Source organism: Tenrec ecaudatus, chromosome 3, assembly GCF_050624435.1.
Source record: "Tenrec ecaudatus isolate mTenEca1 chromosome 3, mTenEca1.hap1, whole genome shotgun sequence".
NCBI lineage: Eukaryota > Metazoa > Chordata > Mammalia > Afrosoricida > Tenrecidae > Tenrec > Tenrec ecaudatus.
Window position 1 is genome coordinate 140650593 of NC_134532.1, and position 27977 is coordinate 140678569.

General features: G+C 37.7%; 1 protein-coding gene, 1 non-coding gene and 1 pseudogene across 18 annotated transcripts in view; 2 read left to right on the top strand and 1 right to left on the bottom strand.

Annotated features, from left to right (window-relative positions):
• SEC31A (SEC31 homolog A, COPII component) overlaps positions 1-27977 on the top strand; it is a 78808-nt gene that overhangs the window by 1603 nt on the left and 49228 nt on the right. For 15 of the 17 annotated variants that reach the window (XM_075544113.1, XM_075544115.1, XM_075544116.1 and 12 more), the window contains exons 2-8: positions 13826-13908; positions 14584-14707; positions 18185-18383; positions 19401-19496; positions 20404-20544; positions 25472-25614; positions 27312-27411. In XM_075544113.1, coding sequence (XP_075400228.1) covers positions 13830-13908; positions 14584-14707; positions 18185-18383; positions 19401-19496; positions 20404-20544; positions 25472-25614; positions 27312-27411 — 882 coding nt within the window. In that variant the 5' untranslated portion in view covers positions 13826-13829. Of the gene's footprint in view, positions 1-13825; positions 13909-14569; positions 14708-18184; positions 18384-19400; positions 19497-20403; positions 20545-25471; positions 25615-27311; positions 27412-27977 lie in introns of those variants that run through there. The other 2 variants (XM_075544114.1, XM_075544123.1) reach the window with 2 other exon arrangements.
• Positions 2081-2239, top strand: LOC142443810 (U1 spliceosomal RNA). The gene has a single exon (XR_012783557.1). It is a non-coding gene; the product is annotated as a U1 spliceosomal RNA (small nuclear RNA).
• On the bottom strand, positions 15446-15625 carry LOC142443868 (U1 spliceosomal RNA; annotated as a pseudogene).

The following is a 27977-nucleotide window of genomic DNA, read 5'->3' on the forward strand; positions in this document are numbered from 1 at the left end:
AATTTTAAAATTAAATGTTTTACCTAAAACTGAAGCCTTTCTAGTTCATCAATCTATTTACAGTCCCCTAAATTTATACATACAAAAGTCAATTAGATGAAACTGTTCACGTACTAACAGTGTTAAGCAATTGAGTCCAAAAAGGCAAAAGTTGTAACACTTGACTGAAAAGACATATTTGTCTAATTAATGGGATAAGATGATACAGAAAGCAGTTGGTAAAAAGGCAATTGGAAAACATGTGCCAATAGAAAACGCTCTAATTTTGTTTAGTTAAGGTGGGATATGATACTTTGTAAAATCTTTAAAATGTTGGACAAGAAGGGAGGGGAAAAAGAGGACTTGATGCAAAGGGCTTAAGTGGAGAGCAAATGCTTTGAAAATGATTAGGACAAAGAGTGTACAGATGTGCTTTATACAATTGATGTATGTATATGTATGGACTGTGATAAGAGTTGTATGAGTCCCTAATAAAATTTTAAAAAAAATGTTGGACAAGCAAATATAAGTAAGTTCAGTGATTTAGAGCAATGTAGATTGAATCAGCAGGCCAATTCTCATGAAGGAGCTGAAACCTTGCAGTAGGTAATTATTGAAGATTAGGTCAGACAGTTGGGCCGAAGTGAGAAGAGGACATTTCATGTAAAGAAAATAAGTTCTTTGAAAACTACATCTGCTGGTTTCTTGATTAATATTGTGATAGCGGAGAGGTATTTTTTAGGGCGGGGGCAGCTAACATAGTGTGACAGCTGTTGTTAGCCCATGTGGAGCTCTATGGGCATGGGGGTTTTGTTTTATGCTGCTACCTGCAAGGTTGGTAGCTCAAAACCACTAACTGCTCCCCAGGAGAAACACAAAGGCTTTCCACTCCCGGAAAGAGTTACCGTCTCAGAAACCCACAGAGGCAGTTCTACCTTGTCCTATGGGTTGGAATGGACTGGATGGCGGTGAGTTTGTTAGTCAGTGCGTTCGGGCTGAGGCCAGGTTGTCTCATTGGAAAGGCACCACAGTTCATGGTATAGTCGCTTTTGTTGCTGTTTTAGCAATGTAGAAACAGCTTAGAGAAGTTTATGATATCTTAGCTAATAAGCAGCATGCCCAATATGAAAATCTAAGCATGGACTCCACAGAGCATTCTTTTTCACTGTAAGGTATTACCTCCCCACCCTACCCTTCCCTCATTTAGCACAATTTCCTAAATATATTTTCTATTCTCTTGATTTCATCATCCATGGTAATTGTATTACCATGAATTATTTTCTCCAATTGTTAATATTTCTATTTTTGAAAATGGAATCCCTTAACTTTTTGGAAGGAACAAATAAGAGCTTTGACTTTGGCGCCTAACTAATGTGTTCAAATCTTGACATTGCCCATTGGTAAGCTTGTATAAATTATCTGATATTTTTCTGAATAATTTCATCCTGTGTAAAATGTTCTTCAAATACAGAGACTGTTCACAGTTTTGAACCTATAAAAACTCATGGCATATTTATTGTCCAAGACCGTCATATGTTTGTTTCTTAAGGTTAACTTTTAGAAGGTAAACTGCATAGGTGACCAGAGAAACTGGCAAAAGTGCTATTGGAGGGCATTGAGTATATGTAACTATAGCCTGAGATGAAAACAAAAGGAAGAAGAAGAAGAAATAAAATATGAATGTTGAATATCCTCACAATGGCAGCAATGGTAACACAAGTAATAGATTAGGAGAAGTAAGGACTGGGAAGAAAGTTGGGGAAGAATAAATTTGTGCTTGCCTCATCTGTAGTGGCTGGGAGTCAAAGGGCATCATTTAAAGCTGACAAATCAGCTTCATAGAAGTGTAAGTGTATTTAACAGTACAAAGGGTAAACACTGTTGGTTATAATTGTACCCTGCAAGAAGGGCAGTGGAAGATTGTTATACAAACTAATTTCATTTATGGTCATAGTAGGGAATCAACAGTTACTATGTAAAAAATGTAAGGAACCACTTAGGCAAAAATATAAACCCTAAATACAGGAAAGTATGAATATGCATACAGAAAGAAAATAGACAACAGAGCGAAAGCTGTTATAAAAAACTAAAACAACAATACTTACTTACCTGGCAGGGGAGATACCATGATCACGAAGGTGGTTTTCCCAGGGCGAGGCTTATCCATTGCACTCCAGATGTGCTGACCCCTGCAATTTCCTCAAATGTGGGAAACTCGACTGCATAATTTGTGGTAGTGGGGGACTGCGTTAGCGCAAAAAAAAAACCAACAAACTAAAACAAATAGAACCCACTGCTATCAAGTCAGTTCTGACTCAGCAACACTGTAGAAAAAGTGTACCTGACCTGTTAGGTTTCCCAGGCTGTAAATCTTTACAGGAAGCAGGCTGTCTCATCTTTCTTCTGCAGAGTGGCTGGTGGGGTTCACCTGCCAGCCCTTAGGTTGGAAGCTGAGTCCTTTCATCACTGGGTCACTAGGACCCATTACTGTAGAAAACAAAACAAAACAAAACAAAATATGATGGAACTATGACCAAACATAACTGTCATGTCAGAAAATTATAAATAGATTCACATGACCAATTAATAAAAGTGAGGCAGTGGTAAAGAGGAAGACTCAACAAGATGGGATAGACACAGTGGCTGCAGCAGTGAACTCAAGGACCATTGTGAAGACGACGCAGGGCTGGGCAGGGTTTCAGTCTTCTGCCCATAAGGTTGCTATGAGCTGGAACTGACTTCACGGTACTTAACAACAACCAATTTAAAAGATTTTCATATTGACTAACCAAGTAAACTGAGTTATATGCCTTATTCATTGTAGACATTGAAAACAAATTGTTCTAAAGTTGAAAGGCAAAAGGATACACATTAAAATAAAGGCCAATCAACGGTATACACATAAGATCATTAAAGGACATTAATCTTAAAATGAGACAAGGTAGAATTCAAGCCAGAAGACAGAATTTGAGAAAAAGGATACGTCATAAAGTTAAAATATGCATTTGACAGTGGATATCTATGTACCAAGTAGCTATGTCATAAATAAACTTTCATCAAATTAAAGCAGAAACTTTAGGACATTTCAGGAGAAATAAACACAAATGTAATAGTAGTAGACGACTTTAATTCACTCTTGGCCCAAGACAGAGTGAACAAAAAAGTGAATAAGAAAAGATAGAGAAGATCTTAGTTTTAAAAATCAGATTTTTGTTAATACATGTTGAGCTCTGGTCCCTGAAAACAGAGAATATCCCTTCTTTTCAAACCTCATGGTACATTCACCATGGTATATACTACATATGAAATCCTAAGGAAAACATCAATAAACTTCAAGAAGTAGAAATAGTACAGAAAAATCACAGTGGACTAAATATAAAAGACTATCCACTTGCATATTTTAAAAACATATAGACTGTCAGTGGAGAAATACAAGTGAAAACTGTAGGATATGTGGATGACCATATTAATGAAAACACTAGGAATCTTTTGGGGGCATAGCAAAAACAGGGATGATTTAAAACCTTTTTATCAATAAATAAAATGGGGAGGGACAGGGAGGAACAAAAAGAGGAGCTGATACCAAGGACTCAATAAAAAGTAAATGTCTAGAAAATAATGATGGCAACGTATGCACAAATATGCTTGATACATCTAATGTATGGATTGTTATAAGAGCTGTAAGAGCCCCCATAAAATGATCTTTTAATAAAGAAAATGTTATAAAATCAAGTCAAAAGGTAATAGAATAAACTAAGAAATTAGCACTCAGGAATGAAGACTAGTAAAAGAATTTAATGAATTAGTAAACAAAGGATCAGAACTAATAAATAAAAAATTTGTTATTTGAATGAAAAATCAATAAAGCAGTAAGCCACCACCCAAGCCAAATCAGCTTTTAGAAGAGGGATGTGGAGAGAGGGAGATATATGGGTAAGTGAAAAGTATTGGTGTTATGGTTCAGTTCATACGTGCTCAGGTTTATTCCAAACAAATGTGTTTAAGCATCTCTCTGCCATCAGTGGGTGAATACAGAAGAGTCCTCTCAATTTTGTCAAAGTGCCTTCCCTGAAAGATGCAGTCAACACTGAGGCTCCTGAGGGGGATCTGCTGCATCACTTAGATTCAGGCACAGAGCTCATCTCAGAAGGGTATTGTGACCATGTTTTCACTGATTTTCTTGAAGGACACAGGATGAGCTCAGACGGTTATCAGGAGGTTTTTAAAAAATTGAATACTAGAATTATGACAATACACGTATTCATTCCTCGTGGGACGCGAGGGCTATCCTAAGAGAATTTAGTTAGGAAGCCTTATCCCACCCACCTGCATCCTGATCTTGACCTTTCAGATTTCTTTAAAAGGGACAAAATTTGAGTCCCTTGAGGCTGTCTAAAGGACCTTGTTGACAGGCGTTTGTAAATTAAAGAACACAGAACTCTTCAGAGAAGGGTTAAAGAGATGGAAAGTCTGCGTATAGAAGTTGTTAGGCTTAATAGACCTAGATGGAGAATATGTTGAGAAACAATAGCTTTGATATTTTTGTTTATTAAGTTTTTGTGACTTTGGAACATACCTTTTAACTTGCGTGAGCATGCGCTTGTGCACACGCATACAAGAGGAACCTGCAAGCAGTTAATGGAATTTTTTCACAAACTTTTTAGTATGTGTGTATGTGAAATACGTACAAGTTTTAATATATGTAATTTAATAAGGGGTAAATAAGTAGCAGAAATATAAGAATTATGAACCTATATTATTCAAGCCTAAGATAAATTAGAAAATATGTATAAAAATACAATACAGGATTACCACAGAAAAACAATGAAAAAATGACCCAGATGACAGAAAAAAATTCAAGTTAATCATTATTCCCCCTAAGAAGCACCAGGATCAGATATTTTACCAACTCCTTAAAGAATGAGCCCAATGTTATGATTGAAAATGTTCCAGAGCATAGAAAAGAAAGGAAAATGCCAGCTTTTTTCCCCCAGCAAGTCGTAACATTGATAACAAAACTTGAGAAAGGATACACAAAAGCAGAAAACTATAGAACATAGAGGCAAACCATGTATGACTTTTGACCCCAAAATCTTAATCATATTAATTGAATGCTGTATCAACATCACGAGGAATTTATTTCAGGAATTAAAAGATGGTTAAATATTAAGAAATCCATTAAATATCATTTGTCTGATTGATCCATATGGCAGTCTCCAGGTCCCAGTTACCAAGTGCATCTCATTGGGTAACTGCTCCACAGGACCTCTCTAAAGTGTTACAAAGCATGGGTGTTACTTTGAGGACTAAGGAGCACCTGATAAAACCAAAGTGTTTTCAGTCACCTCATATGCAGCGAAAGTTGACATCGAATAAAGAAGATCAACGAAAAATGAATGCATTTGAATTTGCTGGCAAAAACTTTTGAAAGTCATGTGGACTGCCAACAGAACAAACATCTGCCTTGGAAGAAGTGCAGCCAGAATGCCCCTTACAGAAATGATGAGGAGACTTCTTCACGGTGATAAGTTTGCTTCTTAACATTTTGAAGAGGTCTTCACAGCAGATCTACCCGGTGCAAAATGTCTTTTTAGTTCTTGACTGCTGACTTTATGACTGTTGACTGTGGAGCCAAGTACATGAAATCCTTGGCAACTTGACTATTTTTTGTTTTATCATGATGCTGCTTACTGGTTCAGTTTTGAGGATTTTTTTCTTTTTGTTTATAATTTGTATTGAAGACTAGTCTCTAATCATCAGTAAGTGCTTTAAGTCTTCACTTTCAGCAAGCAAGGTTGTGTGATTTGCATATTGCAGGTTGTTAATGAGTCTTCCTTTTAAGCAGAATTCTTCATATGGTCAATTCTCAAAATTTTTTGCTCAGCATGCAAATTGTATAAATATGAAAGGATAAAACATACAACCCTGTATGCATATGCCTTTCCAGATTTAAACTCTCAATACCCTCTTACACTGTTGAAAAACTGCTGCTTGGTCTATATATGTAGGTTCCACATGAGCACAGTTAAGTGTTATCCATAATTTATTATTTTCCACAGTTCCATGCCTTTGCTAAGTCAATAAAGCACCAGTAAGCATCTTTTGGTATTACCTGCTTTTGGCCAAGAGCCACCTGAAATCAGCAAAGGTATCCCTCGTTCTGTGTTGTTGTTAGGTGCCCTGGAGTTGGCTCCAACCCATAACGATCTTATGTACGACAGAATGAAGCACGGCCGGGAGCATTCCATGTTTTATATACGAGGGGGTACCCAAAAAACTCAGATTTTTTTCTTTCTTTTTAAAAAACAAACAAACAAGCAACACTATACAACAAAACAACAACAAACCACTGACAAAGAACAGAACAAAACGAACAACAACAGGAAAGAAAAGCTCGTAGTTAGTTCAACGATCCTTTGTTGGTCTTTAGGAGTGTTTTTCAGTTCAGTCTGTTGGGGCACCACACCCTGGCCCCAAAGTCCACCTTCAACATGCCCTGGGGACCTTGCTGCTCCATTCCCTTGCTGTCCCGCTGCACTCCCCCAGTGCTTTGCCTCGGTGTGGTGGGATCAGGTCAGGTGCAATTCGCACACTGTGTCTCCGGTGTTGTCCCCTGTAGGGCCATGGATCAGTGAGGGACATCAGTCTCATAGCGGGGCTGGCCATTTGGTGTCCCCTGTGGACTGGCTGCTCTAATTAGGGTCATTGTCCTCACGGCCTGGTGGGCCAAGATGTGCTTCACTCTCTCGTACTTCCACTTCATCTGCTCCTGTGTGCTCCGATCAGATATGTCCCAAAAAAACTCAGATTTTTTTTCAAAGCTATGTATTTTTCTCTTTTTTACAAAACAACCTTATTACCTTCAAAGTACTCTCCATTACAGGTAATACATTTGACAAATATATGATCCATTCTGGAAACATTTTTCAAATTCATCTGTTTGCTTGTCTAATAGCACCTCCCTCGTTTCTTCACCTCTTCTGTGTCATCACATTGTTGTCCTTTCATGCCCCTCTTCATTCCAGGAAACAAAAAGAATTTGCAAAAAAAAAAAAAAGTTGCAGATGAGTAAGGTGGGGGGGGGGGTGGGGCAAAAGAGGCATGCTGTTTTTTGTTAACAACTGGTACACTGAGATGGCTACATGAGCAAGTGCATTGTGACAAAACCCGTCCCCCACCTGTCACAAATCAGGCCTTTTTTTTTTGTTGCACACTTGTTACACAATCTTTTCAATAGTCTCATCTGATGGAATGAGCTCCAAATGCAGTAGGAGTAGACAGTTTTGTCTGTTCAGGAAGTTGATGGACATCCAGAAGGTTTGTCATCAATCAACATGCTTCCTTTTTAAAAATGAGAAAACTACTTGTACACTTGAGTTTTTCCCATAGTGCTGTATTTGTAAGCTGTGTTCAACATCACAACAGGTTCTGTGGCATTTTTCCTGAGCAGGAAACAAAATTTCACAGCCGCGCTGTTTTCTTAAATCAGCCATCATAAAAGAGGTTCGAGCAAAACTGCTTGTTTGAAAAAATTCACTGTAACCAGAGAGAATCTTCCCAGGCAATGCCGCTGGGTACACCAACTCAGTGAGTTTGCCTACCTGAGAAAAATGCGTACTGTGAAAACTGCTCTGCCCAGTGCAATTCCAGTTTTTATGGGGTGTACCACTGTGTGTACTCTTCTCGGTCACTTCAAATTTCTAGCAATCCCTGTCAATATACTGTGGCAACTTTTTTTTAATATTATATACTCTTTTAAAATTAATCTTTTTATTGGGGCTCATACAACTCTTATCACAATCTATACATACATCAGTTTAGCAAAGCACCCTTATACGTTCGTTGCACTCATCATTCTCAAAATTCGCCTTCCATTTGAGTTCCTGGAATCAGCTCGGTTTCCTTTTTTCCCCCTTCCCCTCCCTACCTGCTCCCCCCTCCCCCCGTCCCTTAATAGTTTATAAATAATTATTTTATCTTACACTGCCCGGCGTCTCCCCTCACCCACCTTCCCATTGCCCATCTCCCAGAGAGGAGGTTACACATAGATCTCCAAGATCTGTTCTCCCTTTTTACACCCCCTTCCCTCCTGGTGTCGCCACTCCTGTCGCGGGTGTTGAGGGGTTCGTCTGTCCTAGATTCCCTGTGTTTCCAGATCCCTACTGCACCGCTGTACATCCTCTGGTATAACCAGGTCCCCAAGGTAGAATTGGGGTCATGATGATTGGGAGGGGAGGAAGCGTTCAGGAACTTAGAGGAAGGTTTTGAGTTTCATTGTTGCTACACTGAACCCTGAGTGACTCATCTCCTCTCCGCTACCCCTCTGCAAGGGATGTCCAGCTGTCTACAGATGGGCATTGGGTCCCCATCACGCACTCCCCCTCATTCACGGTGATGTGATTCCCCCGCCTTTGTTGTTTGAGACCTGGTCTCCTCTGCCCTTCACGATCACCTGTGTTGATGCGCTCCTTCCGTGTGGGCTTGGTTGCTTCTGGGCTAGATGGCCGCTTGCTTTCTTTCAAGTACTGTGGCAACTTTTTAATTATCTCCCGTAACATTTTACTTGTGTATTTAATGGATTATGTTGCTCAATAATTTATGTATTCTTTTCAGACACCTTTCTTTGGAATGGACACAACTACTGATCACTATTTGATTGGCTAAATTTCTTGGCATGGACTAGGGAGCACATCCAGCATTGCATCAATTTGTTGAAATATCTCAAATGGAATTTCATTAATTCCTGGAATCTTATTTTTTCACCAGCGCCTTCAGTGCAGTTTGAACGTTGAGTACCATTCATTCTCGATTATGTGCTACGTGCTAACATGGCTGAATGCTGACCAGTTCTTTTTGGGACAGTGCCTGGGTATTCCTTCCATCTTCATTGGATGCTTCCGTCACGGCTCAGTATTCTGCTCATACAATTCCTGAACATTACAACTCAACGAATGAGATTTCTATCTCAATTTGAGAAATACTGTTTTTTCTTTTGATTTTATGACTCGAGTCTACACATTATAATACTTTGTCTTTTCAAAGTGCCATTTGAAATCCTCAACTACGTTACTTCATTTCTTTTGTTTGCTTTGGCTGCTGTAAAAGAGCAAGATTAAAAGTGTCTTCTGATACCTGCTTTTGTCTTTTCTTTCTTTTCCTGCCTTTTAATGGCCTTTGGTTCCCTTTTATGCATAATGCCCTTATGTCACCCACCCACACCATTTAGGCCAACTCCACTTGGAAGAGGCAACTTTTCCCTAGCCATATTTGAGTTGGACTCATCTTTCTGCAGTGTATCAGACAGTGCTCCGCTGCTATTCATAATGTTTACATTGGCTACTTTAAAAAAATCATTTTATTGGGGGCTCCTTCAATTCTTATCACAATTCATACATCCATCCATTGTGTCAAGCACGTGTACATTTGTTGCCATCATCATTCCCAAAACATTTGCTTTCTATTTGAGGCCTTAATATCAGCTCCTCATTTTTCTCCCTTCCAACCCACTCCCCTCTCCCTCATAAACCCTTGGTAATTTATAAATTATTTTGTCATCTCTTACACTGTTCGATGTCTCCCTTCACCCACTTTTCTGTTGTCTGTCCCCTAGGGAGGAGGTTATATATATATCCCTGTAATCGGTTCCCCATTTCTATCCCCCCTCCACCCCCCCTCCTGGTATCGCTACTCTCACCACTGGTCCTGAAGGTGTCCTCTGTCCTGGATTCCCTGTGTTTCCATTTCCTATCTGTACCAGTGTACATCCTTTAGTCTGGCCAGATTTATAAGGTAGAATTGGGATCTTGATAGTGGTGGGGGAGGAAGCGTTTAAGAAGTAGAGGAAAGTTATATGTTACATTGTTGCTGCCCTGTACCCTGACTGGCTCATCTCCTCCCCTCAACCCTTCAGTAAGGGGGTATCCAGTTGCCTACAGATGAGTCTTGGGTCTCCACTCTTCATGCACCCTCATTTACAATGATAGGGTTTTTTTGTTCTTTGATGCTTGATACCTGATCCCTTCGACACCTCATGGTCATACAGGCTGCTTCTCAGCTAGATGGCTGCTTGTTTATCTTCAAGCCTTTACGACCCTACCAGGGGTCCTCAAACTTTTAAAAATAGGAGGCCAGTTCACTGTCCCTCACACCCGTTGAAGGACCAGACTATAGTTTTAGAAAAAAACTATGAAAAATTTCTATGCGCACTGCACATTTCTTATTTTGAAGTAAAAAAAAAACAAATGGGGCAAAAATACCCAGCGGGCCGGATAAATGTCCTTGGTGGGCATGTGGCCTGCAGGCCGTAGTTTAAGGACACCTACACCTAGACACTATATCTTTTGATAGCTGGGTGTCATCAGCTTTCTTCACCACATTTGCTTATGCACACATTTGTCTTCAGTGATCATATTGGGAAAGTGGGCACTCACTGATAAGATTTTTTGTTCTTTGATGTTTGATACCTGGTCCCTTCTACACCTCGTGGTCATACAGGCTGGTGTGCTTCTTCTGTGTGGGCTTTGATGCTTCTGAGCTAGATGACTGCTTGTTTACGTGCAAGCATTTAGGACCCCAGACACTATATCTTTTGAGAGCTGGGCACCATCAGTTTTCTGCACCACATTTGCTTATGCACCCGCGTTGTCTTCAGTGGTTGTGTCGGGAAGGTGTGCATCATGAATGTCATTGGCTACTTTTTAAGAAATGGATTATCAGGTCCTTCCTAATCTTTACCTGTTCAGTGTAGGTGATTCTGCTGGTATTTGAAATATTAATGGCCCTGATTTCCAGAGTCACAGCAACAAGCAAACCACCATAGTATGACGAACTGATAGATTGAGTGACAGAAATATAAACCACTGTTGTTGAGTAGTTTGGCTTGTTGTTGTTAGGTGCCATTAAGTCAGTTCCGACCCATAGCGACCCTATGTGTAACAAGTAGAACAAAACACTTCCTGGTCCAGTGCTGTCCTTAGAATTGTACCTTTACTTGAGCCCATTGTTACAGCCATTGTGTCAGTCCATCTCATTCAGGGTCTTATTTTTTTTTTTCTGGCTCATAGGGACCCTATATAAACCAAACTCACTGGCATCAAGTTGATGCTTGCTCATAGTGACCCTATAGGACAGGGTAGAACTGGGCATGTGAATTTCTGAGACTTAACTCTTTAAAAAAAATTTAAAGATAGGTTTAACATTTATTTGTCTCCCAGTCCTCCTTCCACTACCCAGTGTCTCATCCCACCAACGCACCTTTTCTTTTTTTTTTTTTTCCAACGCACCTTTTCCCAGTCTAACCGTACATGTATCAGTCAGACAAACATTTGGAGGGCATTTTTAATAATTTTGATTTAAATAAGTTATTGAATCATAACTTCTGGAAGAACCACTTGTGTTTTTACCTGTCCTGGATCTCTCCTCAAATTTGACCTTGGCCTCCCAACAGGCCATGTGTTTAAGAGCAGCATCTCTGAAGACATCTTTGCTGACTGTAGTTTTGTCCAAGGGGATATCCCCGGAGTACTTTATGGACCTGAGGTGATTAGAGTTAGACACCTTCACAAAAGACTTGATCTTTGAACTCTTGGAGCAATTTTCTTCTTGCTCATGGCAACTGTGGAGATAGTAGCCGATCCTAGCCACCACTGTAGGGCGGTCTGAGGTGCCATCATCAGTGTCCTTCACAGTGAGTGATGGCTTTGTGTCCAGCCAGGACCAGCACCACCTTCCTGAGTTTTATGAACCTGCCCATTTCCACAACAAGCTCTCAGGCCAACTGAGACTGTAACTCTATAGGAGTAGAAAGTCCCATTGTTCTCCCAAAGACTGGCTGGTGGTTTCTAACTGCTGACCTTTTAGATCGCAACCGAATGTATACCCACTGCACCACCAGGGCTCCTTAGAGACCCAGTGTAGGGTTCCAGTAAGTCTACTTGGGAGCCAACAGCGTTACTTTTCTCCTGCGGACAGATGGTAGGTAGTTGCTTTATGGCTGGTAGCCCAACACCTTGCCCACAGCGCCACAAGGGCTTCCTGCAGAATTAAGGATAACCAGTCATCACATAGCAAGACGTGAAACTTCATTTATAGTATGAGAAATATAATGGTCACCTTTCATGTTGGTCAGAATCTGAAAGTATGAGAATGTAGCTATTCTTGGGAGTGTAAGTAAATAACCATTACTAGGGAAGGAAACTTTGCAATATTCATGAAAATTAAAAGTTTATCATCGTTAACTCTTCACATGTATGAACTAGCATGCATTTATAGGCATTCACTTCATATTATTTATAGTAATAATAAAAGAATAGAAAAACCCAGCTATTTGTTACCAAGTTCTGGGTAAGTCATTTTACATCTTTGCAGGGGAATGCTTTGGTATTATGGAAAAGAAATGAGACTACTTATTGAAAGGACTAAAAATGTTATAAAATGATGATGAACTATGCTTGGGAAGACATTAGTATTTATACTTAATATGTTTTACCTTAATGTTATACTTCTTTACATTTTTTTTAACAACCAGAAGGACATCCAAAATAACACATAATAAAGTCAGAGTGGGAGAAACAGTTGGGAACAGAGACAGGAGCAAGATGTCACTATTTTTATTTGGTGTGAGTTTAAATTCACTTGAATGTATTAACCTAATAAAAATTACCAAGATTTTAAAAAGCTAGTGTAACAAAATGCCTCTTGAATTTTTTTTCCTACTAAAGTAATTTTAATTTTAATGACTACTTATTTATATAAGTAGTGTGTGGGAGTGAAACCTGAGATGACCAGTTTCATAAAAATGTCTGCTTTTTCTAAAAGGATGTTGATTTCTCTGTATGGATGTATATATATAATTGCTCTTCTCGTTAGCAAATCATGAAGTAGCTTCCTTTTCCCTTAATGTTTCTCATCCTTGTTTTAGAAGCACATGTGGTTCAAAGTTAATTCTTAACACAATATCTTGTGTTATATTTCCCAACTGATTTTTTAACTGAGGAACTAATCTGTAAGCGTTATCTTATGTAATGATTAGAATTAAGTTTCTCTTATTTTTAATAATGGTTATTTCTAACAAATGACATCCAAACCAATTTGATTGATGTTCCTAATGCGGTAGTGGTTTGTTCATTATCGCTCACCCACTGCCATTAAGTCAGTTCTTACTCATAGAAACTCTACAGAACAGTAGAACTGCCCCTTTGCATTTCTGAGGCTTTAAATCTTTAAAAAAAATTTTTATTTTAATTGTTATATTGGGAGGTCTCCATTCCCACCATCCTCATTCGCATAGAAATGGTTGTTTGGGTCATGTCTGTTTTGGGTCTTTTGCTGCCTGATACCTGATCCTGTCAACACCTCCTGATCACACAGGTCGGTGTGCTTCTTCCATTTGGGCTTTGTTGCTTCTCAGCTAGATGGCCACATATTTAACGTCAAGCCTTTAAAACCCCAGACACTCTATCTTATAATAGCTGGGCACCATTATCTTTGTTCACCCTATTTGCTTATGCACCCACTTTGTCTTCAGCGATTGTGTCGAGAAGGTGAACATCACAGAATGCCAGGTTATTAGAACCAAGTGTTCTTGCATTGAGGGAGGATTTGAGTAGAGGCCCAAGGTCCATCCGTACCTTAATGCTTAGTCTATAAACATATGTACATAGACCTATATCCCTATGGTATATATAAATATATTTTCATATGTACATGCCTACATTTGAGACTTTAAATCTTAATGGGAGTAGAAACTAATCTTTCTCCTGTGTTGTTCATTATATTTCTATTAAATCACATTCCTCGTGTTCTGTGTTACATGTTTAATATGTTCTATTTGGAATATTCTTTTCAGCAGGATGAAGTTAAAGGAAGTAGATCGCACAGCCATGCAGGCCTGGAGCCCTGCTCAGAACCATCCCATTTACCTAGCTACAGGTAAGTTTGAAGAGAAAACAGCATGAGTAGGAGCCCCATCTCTTTCATCTGGCCGAGTTGTACTTGCCCCTTTTCACTTCAGGCTTCACTTCTGGAACGTGTCACCTTCCCTGGCAAAACCCTGCCTCTCTCTATCTGCAGAGTTCATCAACCTTCCTCTGCTCTCACAGCACCCTGTGCAGCTTATCGTCCCTCTCTATAAGAGACTGTGTTTTGCTCTTTATTCCTCTTATATTAAGCAAATTGACTGGCATGTAAAGACAGTAGATACTGATTTGAATGGTTGAGTAACAGTTTTGATGCCCGTACTTTTAAGAGTTGAGCTTTTATCATTATAGCTATAAGCAAATGTTATAAATCATGACATTATTTTTGTAGAGCGCTTTCAAATAATGGATAGGCTTAAAAAGTCACTTTTACAAACTGTAAAAAGGTTTATAGTCACTTAAAAAGACTATACAAATACCATCTTTCAGTCTTGCTTAATTGTGCCAGAATCTCATTGCTGTTGTAATTAAGAATCTGCTTCATGACACATGCCCTGATAATTCTGCTGCTGTTGGCAGCATTGACAAACGAGATAATAGAAAAATGGGCTTTTTAATTTCTTTTTAATTTGTGTGGTTCTGAGTTTTTAGTTTGTAAGTGTGTGTACTCTAAGTGTATTTTCTGTAGGAACATCTGCTCAGCAATTGGATGCAACATTTAGTACCAACGCTTCCCTTGAGATATTTGAATTAGACCTTTCTGATCCATCCTTGGATATGAAATCTTGTGCCACTTTCTCCTCTTCTCACAGGTATGAGGTTCCATTTCATATTCATGTGATTATTTAATTGTGGTTCATTTTTGAAGGTGACTCCTAGTTTGTCTCTAATTGTGCCATTATTGGAAATTGCAGCAAATGCCATCAGTGACATGAAGTATTTTGTGGTAAAGCATATGATGTAAAAAGTGTTTTTATGTTCAATTTTATTTATTTTAAGAAATCACTTTATTGGGGGCTTGTACAACTCATCACAATCCATATATCCTTCCATTGTGTCAAGCACATTTGTACATTTGTTGCCATCATCATTCTCAAAACATTTGCTTTTGACTTGAGCCCTTGGCATCAGATCCCTCCTTCCCCGCTCCCCCCTCTCTCATGAACCCTTGATCATTTATAAATTATTATTATTTTATGTCTTACACTGTCCAGTCTCCCATTTGACCCATGATTGATTTTGTTTTTATTGGCTGCTATGTGTAGGGTAAAAAAGACTCAAGTTTCACAGATTTTATTTATGTGATTTCTTATATATAAGTATTTGGACCACCCCTTCAAGTATTATACCCTATTTTAATTCAGAAAAAAGGACATTTTCATTTCTGTAATAAAATATAAACTTTATTGCTTCAATTGTATGGGTAGATTTTGCTGAAAAGGTTGTACCTTTGTACTCTAGTTAATAGAATCCAACCCAAATCATGTTTCCTCATGGGACCCTGAATATTTTTATGAGTATGTTAAACCTTTTGCTTAGCAGTTTTTCTTACAGGTATATTTTATACACTCATGCTACTTTTTTTTTTCTTTTAACCCCACTACCACAAATCATGCAGTTGAGTTTCCCACATTTGGGGAAATCACAGAGGTTAGCACATCCAGAGTGCAATGGATAAGCCTCGCCCCGGGAAAACCACCTTCGTGATCACACTCATGCTACTTTCATATTGCATCTCTAGGTCATAATAATTTATACTCTACTACTAGGTGTACTTATAATCAAATTTTGATATAATTTTATAGTGTCATAGCATACGTTTTCTTAGAAATTTTCAGATTTAACATCTTTATTTAACAGGCTACTTGTCTGTTCATACTTCTATAGTCAAATTGAGTTCATTTTTCAAGCGAAGTAATTGATTCGCTCTATTCTTCAAGTTAAACAAAGGTGCTTTAAGATTAAGTAACTTGTCCCAGGACTCTTTTTTTTTTCTTTCTTTTTAAAAAATCATTTTATTGGGGGTTCATACCACTCTTAACACAATCCATACATACATCCATTGTGTCAAGCACATTTGTATGTATGTTGCCCTCATCATTCTCAAAACATTTTCTTTCTACTTGAGCCCTTGGTATCAGCTCTTCATTTTCATCCTCCCTCTCCCACCCACCCTCCATCATGAACCCATGATAACTCATAAATGATTATTTTTTTTCATGTCTTACACTGATCAGTGTCTCCCTTCACCCACTTTTCTGTTGTCTGTCCTCCTGAGAGAGGGTTATATGCAGGTCATTGTGATTGGTTCCCCTTTCTCCCCCCCACCTTCTTTTTACCCTTCTGGTATCCCTACTCTCATTATTGGTCCTGGGGGTGGTGTGGGGTTATCTGTCCTGGATTTCCTGTGTTTCCAGCTCTTATCTGTACTAGTTAGTGTACATGATGTGGTCTAGCTGGATTTGTAAGGTAGAATTGGGGTCAAGATAGTTGGGGTTGGGGGTGGGTAAGCATGAAAGAACTAGAGGAAAGTTGTATGTTTCATCGTTGCGACACCGCACCCTGACTGGCTCGTCTCCTCCCCGTGACCCTTCTGTGAGGGGTGTCCAGTTGTCTCCAGGTGGGCTTTGGGTCTCCACTGCGTGTTAAGAAGAGTTGTGCAGCCCTCACATCCGTCCATTTGAGAACATTGTCTTTTTCATGCTTGTTGTTAGCTCCCTGTTTTCCACCAACCTCTACAGCAGTGCCCTAGGTAATTATTAATACAGTTACTGCCCCTATAGATTTACCTCTCCTGGATTTCATATACAGAAATTCATACAAAACAAGAAACAAGCAGAGAACAGTGATAAAACAGAAGAATCTCAAAAAGAAAGAAGAAAATATTAACGGAAACAACTTTAAAATAGATCAAAAGGGAGATCAAATGATGTCACAATTTTTTTTAATGATGTTACATTTTAACTCACTTACATAATCAATTTACTGTAATCAACTTTACAATGCTCTCTGTCTGATAACAAGGCTATTTAAATCCCTGGACTATGGTCAAGGGGATTTACTGCAGGCAGGAGACCCTGCAGGAGGAGTTTGGGTTTCCACTCTTACCCACAGCTTTCTTTTTCACCATTGCTTTCTACAAATGGGGCAGCCACAATTTCAACTCTGATACCATTGACTCCTGGATTTTGATTTTTTTATTTACAGTACTTCGATCTTATAGGCTAGTGTGCTTTTTCCATGTGGACTTAGATGTCTCACTTAGATAGCTGCTTATTTAGAGACAAGTCTTTAAGACTCTAAGCACATTCGTTTCTAATAGGCAGGTACCATCTGGTTTCTTTTTAATAATAGTTAAAAAAATTTTTTCTTTTTAATAGTTTCATCAGCACTTTATCTACATGTCATACAGTTCAATAATTCAATCATATTAAGAGTTGAAAAATTATCACCCATTAGTTCTAGAACGTGTTCTTTCGTATACTCATTGTCATTATTATGTTTTTGTAATTGTGGCAAAAATATACACAAGAAAACATTCTCCAGGTCTACAACCTATATATGTATAATTTCAGTGCATTGATTAAACTCTTTATGGTGTATAACCATTATTGTTATCCTTTTCCTAATTATTCCACTACCATTAACATAAACTCAGTGTCTCCTAAACAACAACTCCTTTTCCTTCACCATGGGAACCATTGGTCAAGTTGGGTTTTCTTTTTTTTAAGTAGTTTTCTTGAGACAGTAGTTACATATCATACACTTCCATGGTTAAATTGCTTTTTAAAAATGAGCTGATGCCAAGGACTTAAGAGGAGAGCACATGTTTTGAGAATGATGAGGGCCATGAATGTACAGATGTGCTTTACACAATTGATGTATGTATGGATTGTGATAAGAGTTGTATGAGCCCCTAATAAAATGATTAAAAAAAGAGAGTTATAGCTATCTGGGATTTCCTCCCCCATACTTTGTTATAGCAATCATATCTTCAGTAATCTCTTCATAAGAGCAAATATTGAATATGAAACCCATGTGTTCTTGATGTACAAATCAATTATACTTTGTCATTGTACAAGGATGAGGTGAGGAATATAAGATCAAATGTGCTGATAGGATTATACAGAAATATTAAGATCACGTTAGCAAAGTTTATACAGGATTATTAGGAGGTGAGGGCAGCACTGTTTTTGGAATATTTTATAAAGTCTAAATGATGAGAAATAATTTCAAATTGTTTTCTATCTCTTTAAGAATGAGTTAACTATATTCATTTTATCTTAAAGGTACCACAAATTGATTTGGGGGTCTCATAAGATGGATTCAAAAGGAAATGTCTCTGGAGTTCTGATTGCAGGTGGTGAAAACGGGAATATTATTCTCTATGATCCCTCCAAAATAATTGCTGGAGACAAGGAAGTTGTGATTGCCCAGAATGACAAGCATACTGGCCCAGTGAGAGCCTTGGATGTGAACATTTTCCAGGTTAGTGGTTGACATCTATTAATAATTATAAAAATATGTAGAGCTCAATTCTGAAGTAAGTGCATGCATTTACTGTGCTTTAATCCTGGAGTTGGAAACTAAAAATGTTTCCTGTGTAGGTTGATGGAGTGAGTGCTGTATGTCTGAAGAATGAGTTCAAAGTGATACCAGTCCAGGCAATCAGGCTAATAAGCTTAATTCTGAAAAGTAGAGGTTTCCCTGTCAGTTGATTGGACTTTTTTCTTTTTGTTCTTTTGTCTCAGTATTATCCCATAGATTATAAAGGCTGTTTGACTTTCAGAATATACCATGATCAAGCTGGTGCTATGGTATTTGCATTAAATATCTTATAAATCAGCGGTTCTCAACCTGTGGGTTGCGACCCCTTTGGAGGCTCAAACATCCCTTTCACAGGGGTCGCCCGATTCACAACAGTAGCAAAATGACAGTTATGAAGTAGCAACGAAAATAATTTTATGGGTGGGGGTCACCCACAACGTGAGGAACGGTATGAAAGGGTCACGGCATTAGCAAGGTTGGAACCTCTGTTGTAAATATTGCCTTATGGAACAAGTAAATGAACTAGGAACACATGGAGATTGAAGATGAGGTTTTACTACCCCTGCCCTGTTGGGGTTTCCTGGGTAGGGGGTGGGGGGAGAGACGGACGATCATTTTTATTTTAGGATTTTATCTTGATGACTTTTTGTTGTCACCCACAATCAGAAACACTTATGCAGAGACACAAATGATAATCTTACATAATTTTTAATGCTTTTTAAGAATATCTATATAAATGCTCTGTTAATGTCTTTGTTATGACACATTTCTCTAAAAAATAAACTTTAATTTTCATTTGGGAATTATAAAAATGGATAATTAAGAATGAGATAAGTGTTTTGCTTTTTAATTAAATGGAATATAGTTGTATGAGCTAAAGCTGTAACAGATCTGTCTAGCGCATAGCTGAGTTATTCTGTCTTCACTTAAGTATTCATCAACACTGTTTTATTGCAGACCAATCTTGTAGCATCTGGCGCTAATGAATCTGAAATCTATATTTGGGATCTAAACAATTTTGCAACTCCAATGACACCAGGAGCCAAAACACAAGTATGTCATTCATTAATTTTGACTTAAGAAATATGAAGATCCAATTAATTCAAAAAAGAAATATGAAGAAAACTAACCAAAAGCAGTTCTTCTGAACTTAATTCAGTTTTGATTTGATGTCATTTTTTTCCCTTCCGTATAGTCAAAACATTAGTGTGTCTGTTATTCAACTGCAAATACTTATCCAGGGATTACTTACTACCTCTCAGATACTGTTCTAAGTACAAGGCATACAGCAATGACCAAAACGTGTCAGTTTCCTTAGATAGATGTATTAATAATTTTCTTAAATAGAATTATTTTTTATACTCTATATAATAGCTATTACTTAGTTGAACAGTATCTAACCACTGGAAAAAAATCATAGGGGGGAAAGAAACTTCAGTTACAAAAAAAATTTTTTCAACCATTTCATCTGTATTACCTTTGTATAAATTGAATAAGAACAACTTCCCTCTTCTTGATTTTTTTTTTAAGTTGTAAAGACTAGTCAGTTTGAAAACTAGTAAAATTGCCCCTAATAATTTGGCAATTTGAGACGCAACATAAAGATATTGTTCTACTGTTTATAAGATTATTTTGCTCGGCCTAATTGTTCATTGTATCAGGAATCTGCCGTGTGTTATGTAATCTGCCTTGTGGCAGTTACAAAATAAAGAAGCAGTGCTTGGTTTATAGTCAGGACTCAATAAGTGCTTGTGGAGGGAGACAAGATAAAATATCTAGGTGGCATGTATATATGTATATTTTAAACTGAATTATACTTTTTGAGAATTTTGGAATATACAGCAAATTTGTTTACTGAAATAACAGATTTTAAGCCATCCATATCCTTTAATGAAATCAGATTTTACAGTAAAATTTGATTAAAGTGGAGAAATGAGTTTTTAATGTTTTTTCCTTAAAGCCCCTAGAAGATATCAGCTGTATTGCATGGAACAGACAAGTTCAGCATATTTTAGCATCAGCAAATCCTAGTGGCCGGGCCACTGTATGGGATCTTAGGAAAAATGAACCTGTCATCAAAGTCAGTGATCATAGTAATAGGGTAAGTGTTTGGTTGCTTTGTAACTCACACCTTATATTTCTTTTTTTTTAAATCATGTTATGGGGAGTTCTTACAGATAATCATACCATACCATAGTTCAATCACATCAAGCACTATTGTACAGTTGCTACCACAATAAGTTTCAAAAACATTTTCTTTTTTTCTTGAAGATGTCAGTTCCCCTTTGGGCCCTCCCACCCTCCTCCCTCACCATACACCCTAGGAACCCTTCTTCTTTTTAGTTGTTTTTTTACTTTCTTAATTCATTTAAAAAACTATTTTATTGGGGGCTTTTACAACTCGTAGAACAGTCCATGTATCCATTGTGTCAAGCGCATATGTATATGTGTTGCCATCCTTTTCAAAACATTTTCTTTCTCCTTGAGACCTTGGTATCAGCTCATTTTTCCCTTCCTTCTCCACCCTCGCACTCTCAAGAACCCTTAATAAATTATAAATTATTATTTTTGTATCTTTATTTTTTTTTACATTTTATTAGGGACTCATACAACTCTTATCACCATCCATACATATACATACATCAATTGTATAAAGCACATCCATACATTCCCTGCCCCAATCATTCTCAAGGCATTTGCTCTCCACTTAAGCCCCTTGCATCAGGTCCTCTTTTTTTTTTTCCCCTCCTTCCCCTTTCCCCCCTCCCTCATGTGCCCTTGGTAATTTATACCTCGTTATTTTTGTCATATCTTGCCCTATCCGGAGTCTCCCTATTTTTGTATCTTATACCAACCGCTGTCTCCCTTCAGTCCTGTTTCTGTTGTTCGTCACCCTGCCGGGTGTTGGTGGGTGGTTTAAATACGTCGATTATTGTGATCGGTTCTCTGTCTCCCCACACCTTTCCCCTACCCTCATGGTATCACTGCACCCATTATTGTTCCTGAGGGTTTATCTGTCCTGGATTCCGTGTGTTGAGAGCTCTTATGTACCAGTGTTCATGTTCTGGTCTAGCTGGATATGTAAGGTAGAACTGACCCCATGATTGTAGGAGGGGGGAATCATTAAAGAACTAAAGGAAAGTTGTATGTTTCATTGGTGCTATGCTGCACCCTGGCTGACTCATCCCTTCCTTGTGACCCTTCTCTGAGGGGGTGTCCAATTGTCTACAGATGGGCTTTGCGTCTTCACTCCTACTCACCTCATTCACATATGAATGTTTGGGTCTTCTAATACCTGCTACCTGATCATGTTGACACCTTGTGATCACACAGGCTGGTGTGCTTCTTCTATGTGGGCTTTGTTGCCTCCATGCTAGATGATTGCTTGTTTATCTTTAAGCCTTTTAGACCACAGATGCTATATCTTTTTTTAAAAGTCATTTTATTAGGGGCTCTTAGAGCTCTTATTACCATCCATACATCATGTAAAGCACTTTTATACATTTGTTGTCATCATTTTCATCTCTCTCTCTCTCTCTTTTTTTTTTTTTTTTTGCATTTTCTTTCTACTTGAGCCAGATACTATATCTTGTAATAGCTGGGCACCATCAGCTTTCTTCACCACATTAGCTTATGCACTTTTGTCTTCGGCAATTGTGTTGGGAAGGCGAGCATCGCAGAATGCCAGGTTATTAGAATAAAGTGTTCTTGCATCAAGGGAGGACTTGAGTAGAGGTTCATTGTCTGTCTGCTACCTTAATACTTAACATATACATATAAGCGAGTAGATCTATGCCCCTATCATTATATATAAATACGTTTGCATACGCATTTCATTTCTTGTATGGCTTTCCCTATGTTGTTTGACAGTTGACAACAGAATGCCCCTATTGATTGTTAGTTTGAAATGAAAACGTTTTTACTCCCTTCGAGAATATAATAATGTTCCATGCTGGATAGTAACGATGAAAATAAAAATTAGTTAAAATCAAGAAACTTATGATAGATTGATATTCTTGCTTTTCTGGCTTTTTCAGAGCATTGCAAACCAAAAAATCAAATTCATTGTCATGGAGTCAATGCTGACTCATAGTGACTCTATAAGACAGGGTAGAACTGTCCCCTGGGAGTTTGTGAACCTGTCACTTTTTAAGGAAGTATAAAGCCTTGTCTTTCTCCCTGAGAATTGGCTGCTGATTTCAAACTGATGACCTTGCAGATCATAGCCCAACAAATATCCTCTACACCACTAAGACTCATAGTCAAAGCTTTGTAGCCAGATTTTTAATTCATCTTTAGCTTTTCCTAGAAGAAATTTCTTGCAAAGAATTTTATTTTTGTTTTTCTGAACTTGGTGTTTCCAAGTTCCTGACTTTTAATTTTTTTATTTTTTCTAAGCTCCTGACTTTTACCTCTTTCTCTATTTAGGTATTTCATAGTATGTGTTGCTCTATAGCACATTAAATTCTCAACCTTGCAAATGGCTTAATGTTCTGTCATCAAGGTGCATTAGATATATTGGTGTAATTTAGGGCTTTGTTTTATATGCTTTGGAGCCCTGGTGGCATGGTGGGTAAGGTTGGTTTGCTAACCCAGAAGGTCAGAGGGAGGAGAAGGATGAGGCAGTCTGCTTAAGTAAAGATTAACAGCTCTGGAAGCCCTACAGAGCAGTTCTAGTCTGTCCTACACTCCATATCAGTAGATTTGTTTTGAATTTTATATGCATTAATTATCTTGGGGTTTAAATTCATTGACTAGTTTAACATCTTCCAAAATTATTTGGTCTAAATCAGGTACTACCTATATAACTTAAGACAGCCATGGTAAAAACTAGGAGAAGACTTTTTCAGAGTGTTTTTCACATTAATCAATTTTAATAGAAAAGCTTAAGTGAAATAACAGCAAACTTCACTCAAGTGTCTAAGATAATTAATAGGATCTGAATTGTCAGGTAATTATTGGTAATAATGTTGATTTATCTTTTTTATTGTTGTGTTGTTGATTTAGCTTATATCAGAAATTAGCATGGTAGTAGTTGCTTTGGACATTTTGCCTTACTTTTTCTGATAGAAGAAAGATTTCCCCTATCAATTTCAATTGAAGATTTCTTCTTCAATTTCAGTTGAAGTCTGTATTTTCACTTTTCTGAAACTACTTCACTTTAAATTTGTGTACATTTAAATTAGTTCCTTTTGGGTAAACCTTTTCTCCCTGGTTACAATTTTGACAGCAAATCCCATCTGTGGTGTAGAATTATTTGGGCCTAGCATAGTTTTAAATGTATCAAATAGCTGGAAAACACTCAGGTGTTTTACTTGTTGAAGAGTTTAGTAAAATTCACTAGTTTCAGTTGTTGTATCAAATTAGTCATGAAGTAATGTTTTGTACTCTTTGTATTAATTCTTCAATTTTATTTTGCCTTTTTTTAGTACGTTTATTAGAGTCTTACATCTCTTATCACAATCTATACATACATTCCTCCAGTGTGTCAAGCACATTTGCACATATGCTGCCATCATCATTTTCAAAGTATTCTCTTCTCACTTGAACCCCTGATATCCGTTCCCATTTCTTCCCCCTCTCCCCCCTGCCCACCCTCCCTCACGAACCCTTAATAAGGTGCAGATTATTTTTTCCATATCTTACATTGTCTTCCGTCATGTCTCACCCTCTTTTCCGTTTTTCGTCCCCCTGGGAGGGTGTTCTAGTTGATCGTTGTGATCGGTTTCCTCTTTCTCTCCCAACCCTCCCCTAACCCTCCTGGTATCTCTACTCTCCTTGTTGGTCCTGTGGGGTTTATATATCCTGGATTCCCTGTGTTGCAGGCTCTTATATGTAGTAGTGTACATGTTCTGGTCTATTCTGATTTGTAAGGTAGAATTGAGGTCATCATACTGGGGTGAAGGAAGCACCAAAGAACTAGAGGAAAGTTGTGTGCTTCATCGGTGCTATACAGCACCCTGACTGGCTCATCTCTTCCCTGTGACCCCTCTGAGGGGATGTCCAATTATCTACAGATGGGCTTTGGGTCTCCACTCCATCCCCACACCACCCCCACCTCACCTTGGGTATGGTTTTGTTCTGGGTCTTAGATGCCTGATAACCTGATCCCATCGACACCTCATGATCACACAGGCTGCTGTGCTTCTCAGCCAGATGGCTGCTTGTTTACCTTCAAGCCTTTAGGACCCCAGACATTATATTTTTTGATAGCTGGACACCCTCAGCTTTCTTTACCACATTTGCTTATGCACCCATTTTGCATTCAGTGATCGTGTTGGGAAGGTGAGTATCACAGATTGTCAGACCAAAGTGTTCTTGTGTTAGGGAGTACTTGAGTTGAGAGGCCCGATGTCCATCTGCAACCTTAATTATTTATTGTTTTTATTCCCTTAATTCTTGACATAAAGATATAAGTAAATAGTTCTATTCCCCTCTCATTATATATCTATTTACCTATGTACGTGTCTGTATTTAAGCCTCTGTAAATGTCCTTTGCCTCTTGGTTCTTTCCTCTATTTCCTTTTTACTTTCCTCTTGTCCCACCATCATGTTCGGCCTTCATTCAGGTTTAGTAATTCCTCGCTGCTACATTGCCCTTGATTGAGCCCCACTAGGCATCCTACGACCTTCCTTCCATTGATTTTGTTCACTTGTTGTTCCCATGTCCCTAGGTTTGTCCGCCCTCCCCTTCCTTTCTCCCACCTTCCCTTCTCCTGTACCCCACCCAGAACCATCAGTCCCATTCTTTTCGTCTCTGAATTATTTATCTCGCCTCTCTTATCTAGACAAACATGCAGCTATATTAATAAGTGTAAAAACCAGGCAAAGCCAAATAAAACAACAAAGGAAGCCAAAACCAATAAAACAATAACAGCAAAAAACAAATACAAAATAACAACAACAAAAGGAAAGCTGCTGTCAAAAATGGAAAAGGCTATAAATAGTTTAAGGTCTGTTTGTTAGTCTTTATATTTTGACTTTTTATAAAGAGAATTGAAAAACTATGAACCTCACCTGTCTTGCAGATGCATTGCTCTGGATTGGCATGGCATCCTGATGTTGCTACCCAGATGGTCCTTGCTTCTGAAGATGACAGGTTACCTGTGATCCAGATGTGGGATCTTCGATTTGCTTCCTCTCCACTTCGTGTCCTTGAAAACCATGCCAGGTATCATGCAGCTTTTTAAAGGAACCTACATTTACTTAACAGTGAATTATAAGATAGGCTTTTAGTTTTTTGTGTTTTTCCCCCATTTTAATATAGGAAGTCTGTTTTAGCTGTATAATTTAAGAGTTAAGATAAATGGTTTGTAAAAAAAAAAAAGATAAATGGTTTGTTAGTATAGTACTATATCTGCTTTTTGATACTAAGAAAGTATAGCTAATTCATATTATGACTGTATAAAAATGCATAAAGGTTTTTCAAGCAATATAATAAATAAAAGTTCCATTGTAGTCCATCTTTTGAGACAATGCTTGAAATTTATTACATTGTTAGTTGATGTTAAGTTGATTCCAATTCATGGTGACCTTATGTGTGTGAAATAGAACTGCTGAATAGAGTTAAAAGTAAAACAAAACAAAAACCTTGCTACCATTGAGTTGATGCCAATTTGGAATTTTTAAAGCTGTGAGCTGTGGTCATTGGTAAGCAGACTGACAGACCTTACTTCCAAAGGGCCTCTGGGTGGGCTTGAAAGGGTGCCCACCTTTCACTTCAACCCTTACACATTTGCATGACCCAGAGAATCCTGTTTTTGTGTGTGTTGGAAGAAAGGCCCAAACTTAGTAGTTTTTAGTATTTTTTTTCATAGTATTGTAATGCAACTTCCTTCTTCTAGTTTTTAATTCTGCTCATAATTTTTAAAAAACTGCTGGAATATAGAATAGACATAATGTTTATAGTGGTTTTCCTAGGTGGTGAAGTACAGGAGGTTTTTATTTTCTTTTGGCTAATAGGAATTTTTAGACTGTCTTATATATGGAGAGAGAGCGCACCCAGGCATGTACATGCTTTTATAATACTGAGGATTTAAAAAAAAATCCCAAAAAAGGTATTAAATCACAAAAGGCTATAGAATCAGATTATTGGTATGTGTTTAAGATTTGTTGCAAATTTTTATTTTATTTTGAAACTAATTATGATAGAAGTGTTTCTCTAATAATAAAAGCTAGAAAATAATCATCAAAAAGAAGAAATTGAAATACTCACATTTCTCACCCATCTGTTTTTCAAATATTTCATTATGAATTTACAAACTTATAGATATGTGTTTGTATATATGCATATGTATACATTTACATATGTAAATAAAGCTCTGTTTGTTTAAAAAGTATATAACATCTCTGTAGTTTTATAGAAATGAATAATAATTCACATAGTTAGCCTTTTTGTAAATCATGCACACTGCACGAGAGCTTTGGGGGAAAGATGAAGCTTTGCTTCTGTAGTGATCCAGTGTCAGAAACCCAAAGTGCAGTTCTACTCTGTTTTTAAGGGTTACTATGAGTCAGAATTGACTAGCTGGCAGTGCATTTAGTGTTTTGCTTTTACTTTTAGTAGATATTAAGAAGTAGATTTGTACAGTATAATTTTTAATGTGGTGTATATTTCCCCCTCAAAGGAAGGGCTGTAATTTATTACATAGTCCGTATTGTTAGACAACTACTTTGTTTTTATTTTTGCTATCACACATTCTACAATGTCATGAATATATTACATTCTTTCAGCAAAGAGCATACAAATACTAACGCACTTATGTCTATATCTCAGTATTGTGTAAGACTCTTACATGTTTAGACAAGTACTTGAAAGTCTGCATTTCTCATGATTGAAAGCATTTGTGTTCACCTGTGTTCTTCTAGGGGAGTTCTGGCAGTTGCTTGGAGCATGGCAGATCCTGAGTTGTTGCTGAGCTGTGGAAAAGATGCTAAAATTCTCTGCTCCAATCCACACACAGGAGAGGTATAGGGAAGAAGTGTTTGTAAACTTTAAGCCACTGTAATTTTTTATTTCTAATTGAGTATGAAATGTCAACATGGATTCTGAAGGTATTATCCATTCCAGGACCTGTGAAAGTAGATGAGGTGTATGTAAAATGTTAACCCAACAGATTATGTCAGAAACATTGTCTAAATTCAATTGTTTCAGCTAGAAAACTCATTTAATATATTTTAAACTAGTAATTGGCTTACATTTCCAGTACAATTAGTTAGCCTAGACTCAAAACTGTTTAATTTCTCATATAATACTTATAGTGTAGTATTTGTCATAAATCCTGCCCATGCAAATTCTATTTTATTAAAATATAAATATGGTATAAATACAGTATAATTTCATTTGTATACTAGGTATCTCTTTTAACTATTAATTCTGTCACTTAATGGTTTCCTTTCCGCTCAGTAGTAGACTACTTGACAACTACCCTTTCTAAGTTAATGTAGGCTATTGGAGATACTAAGGACCTTGGTGGCATGGTGGGTTATGCATTGGCCACTAACGGCCAGATCAGCTTTTCAAATCTTTAAGGT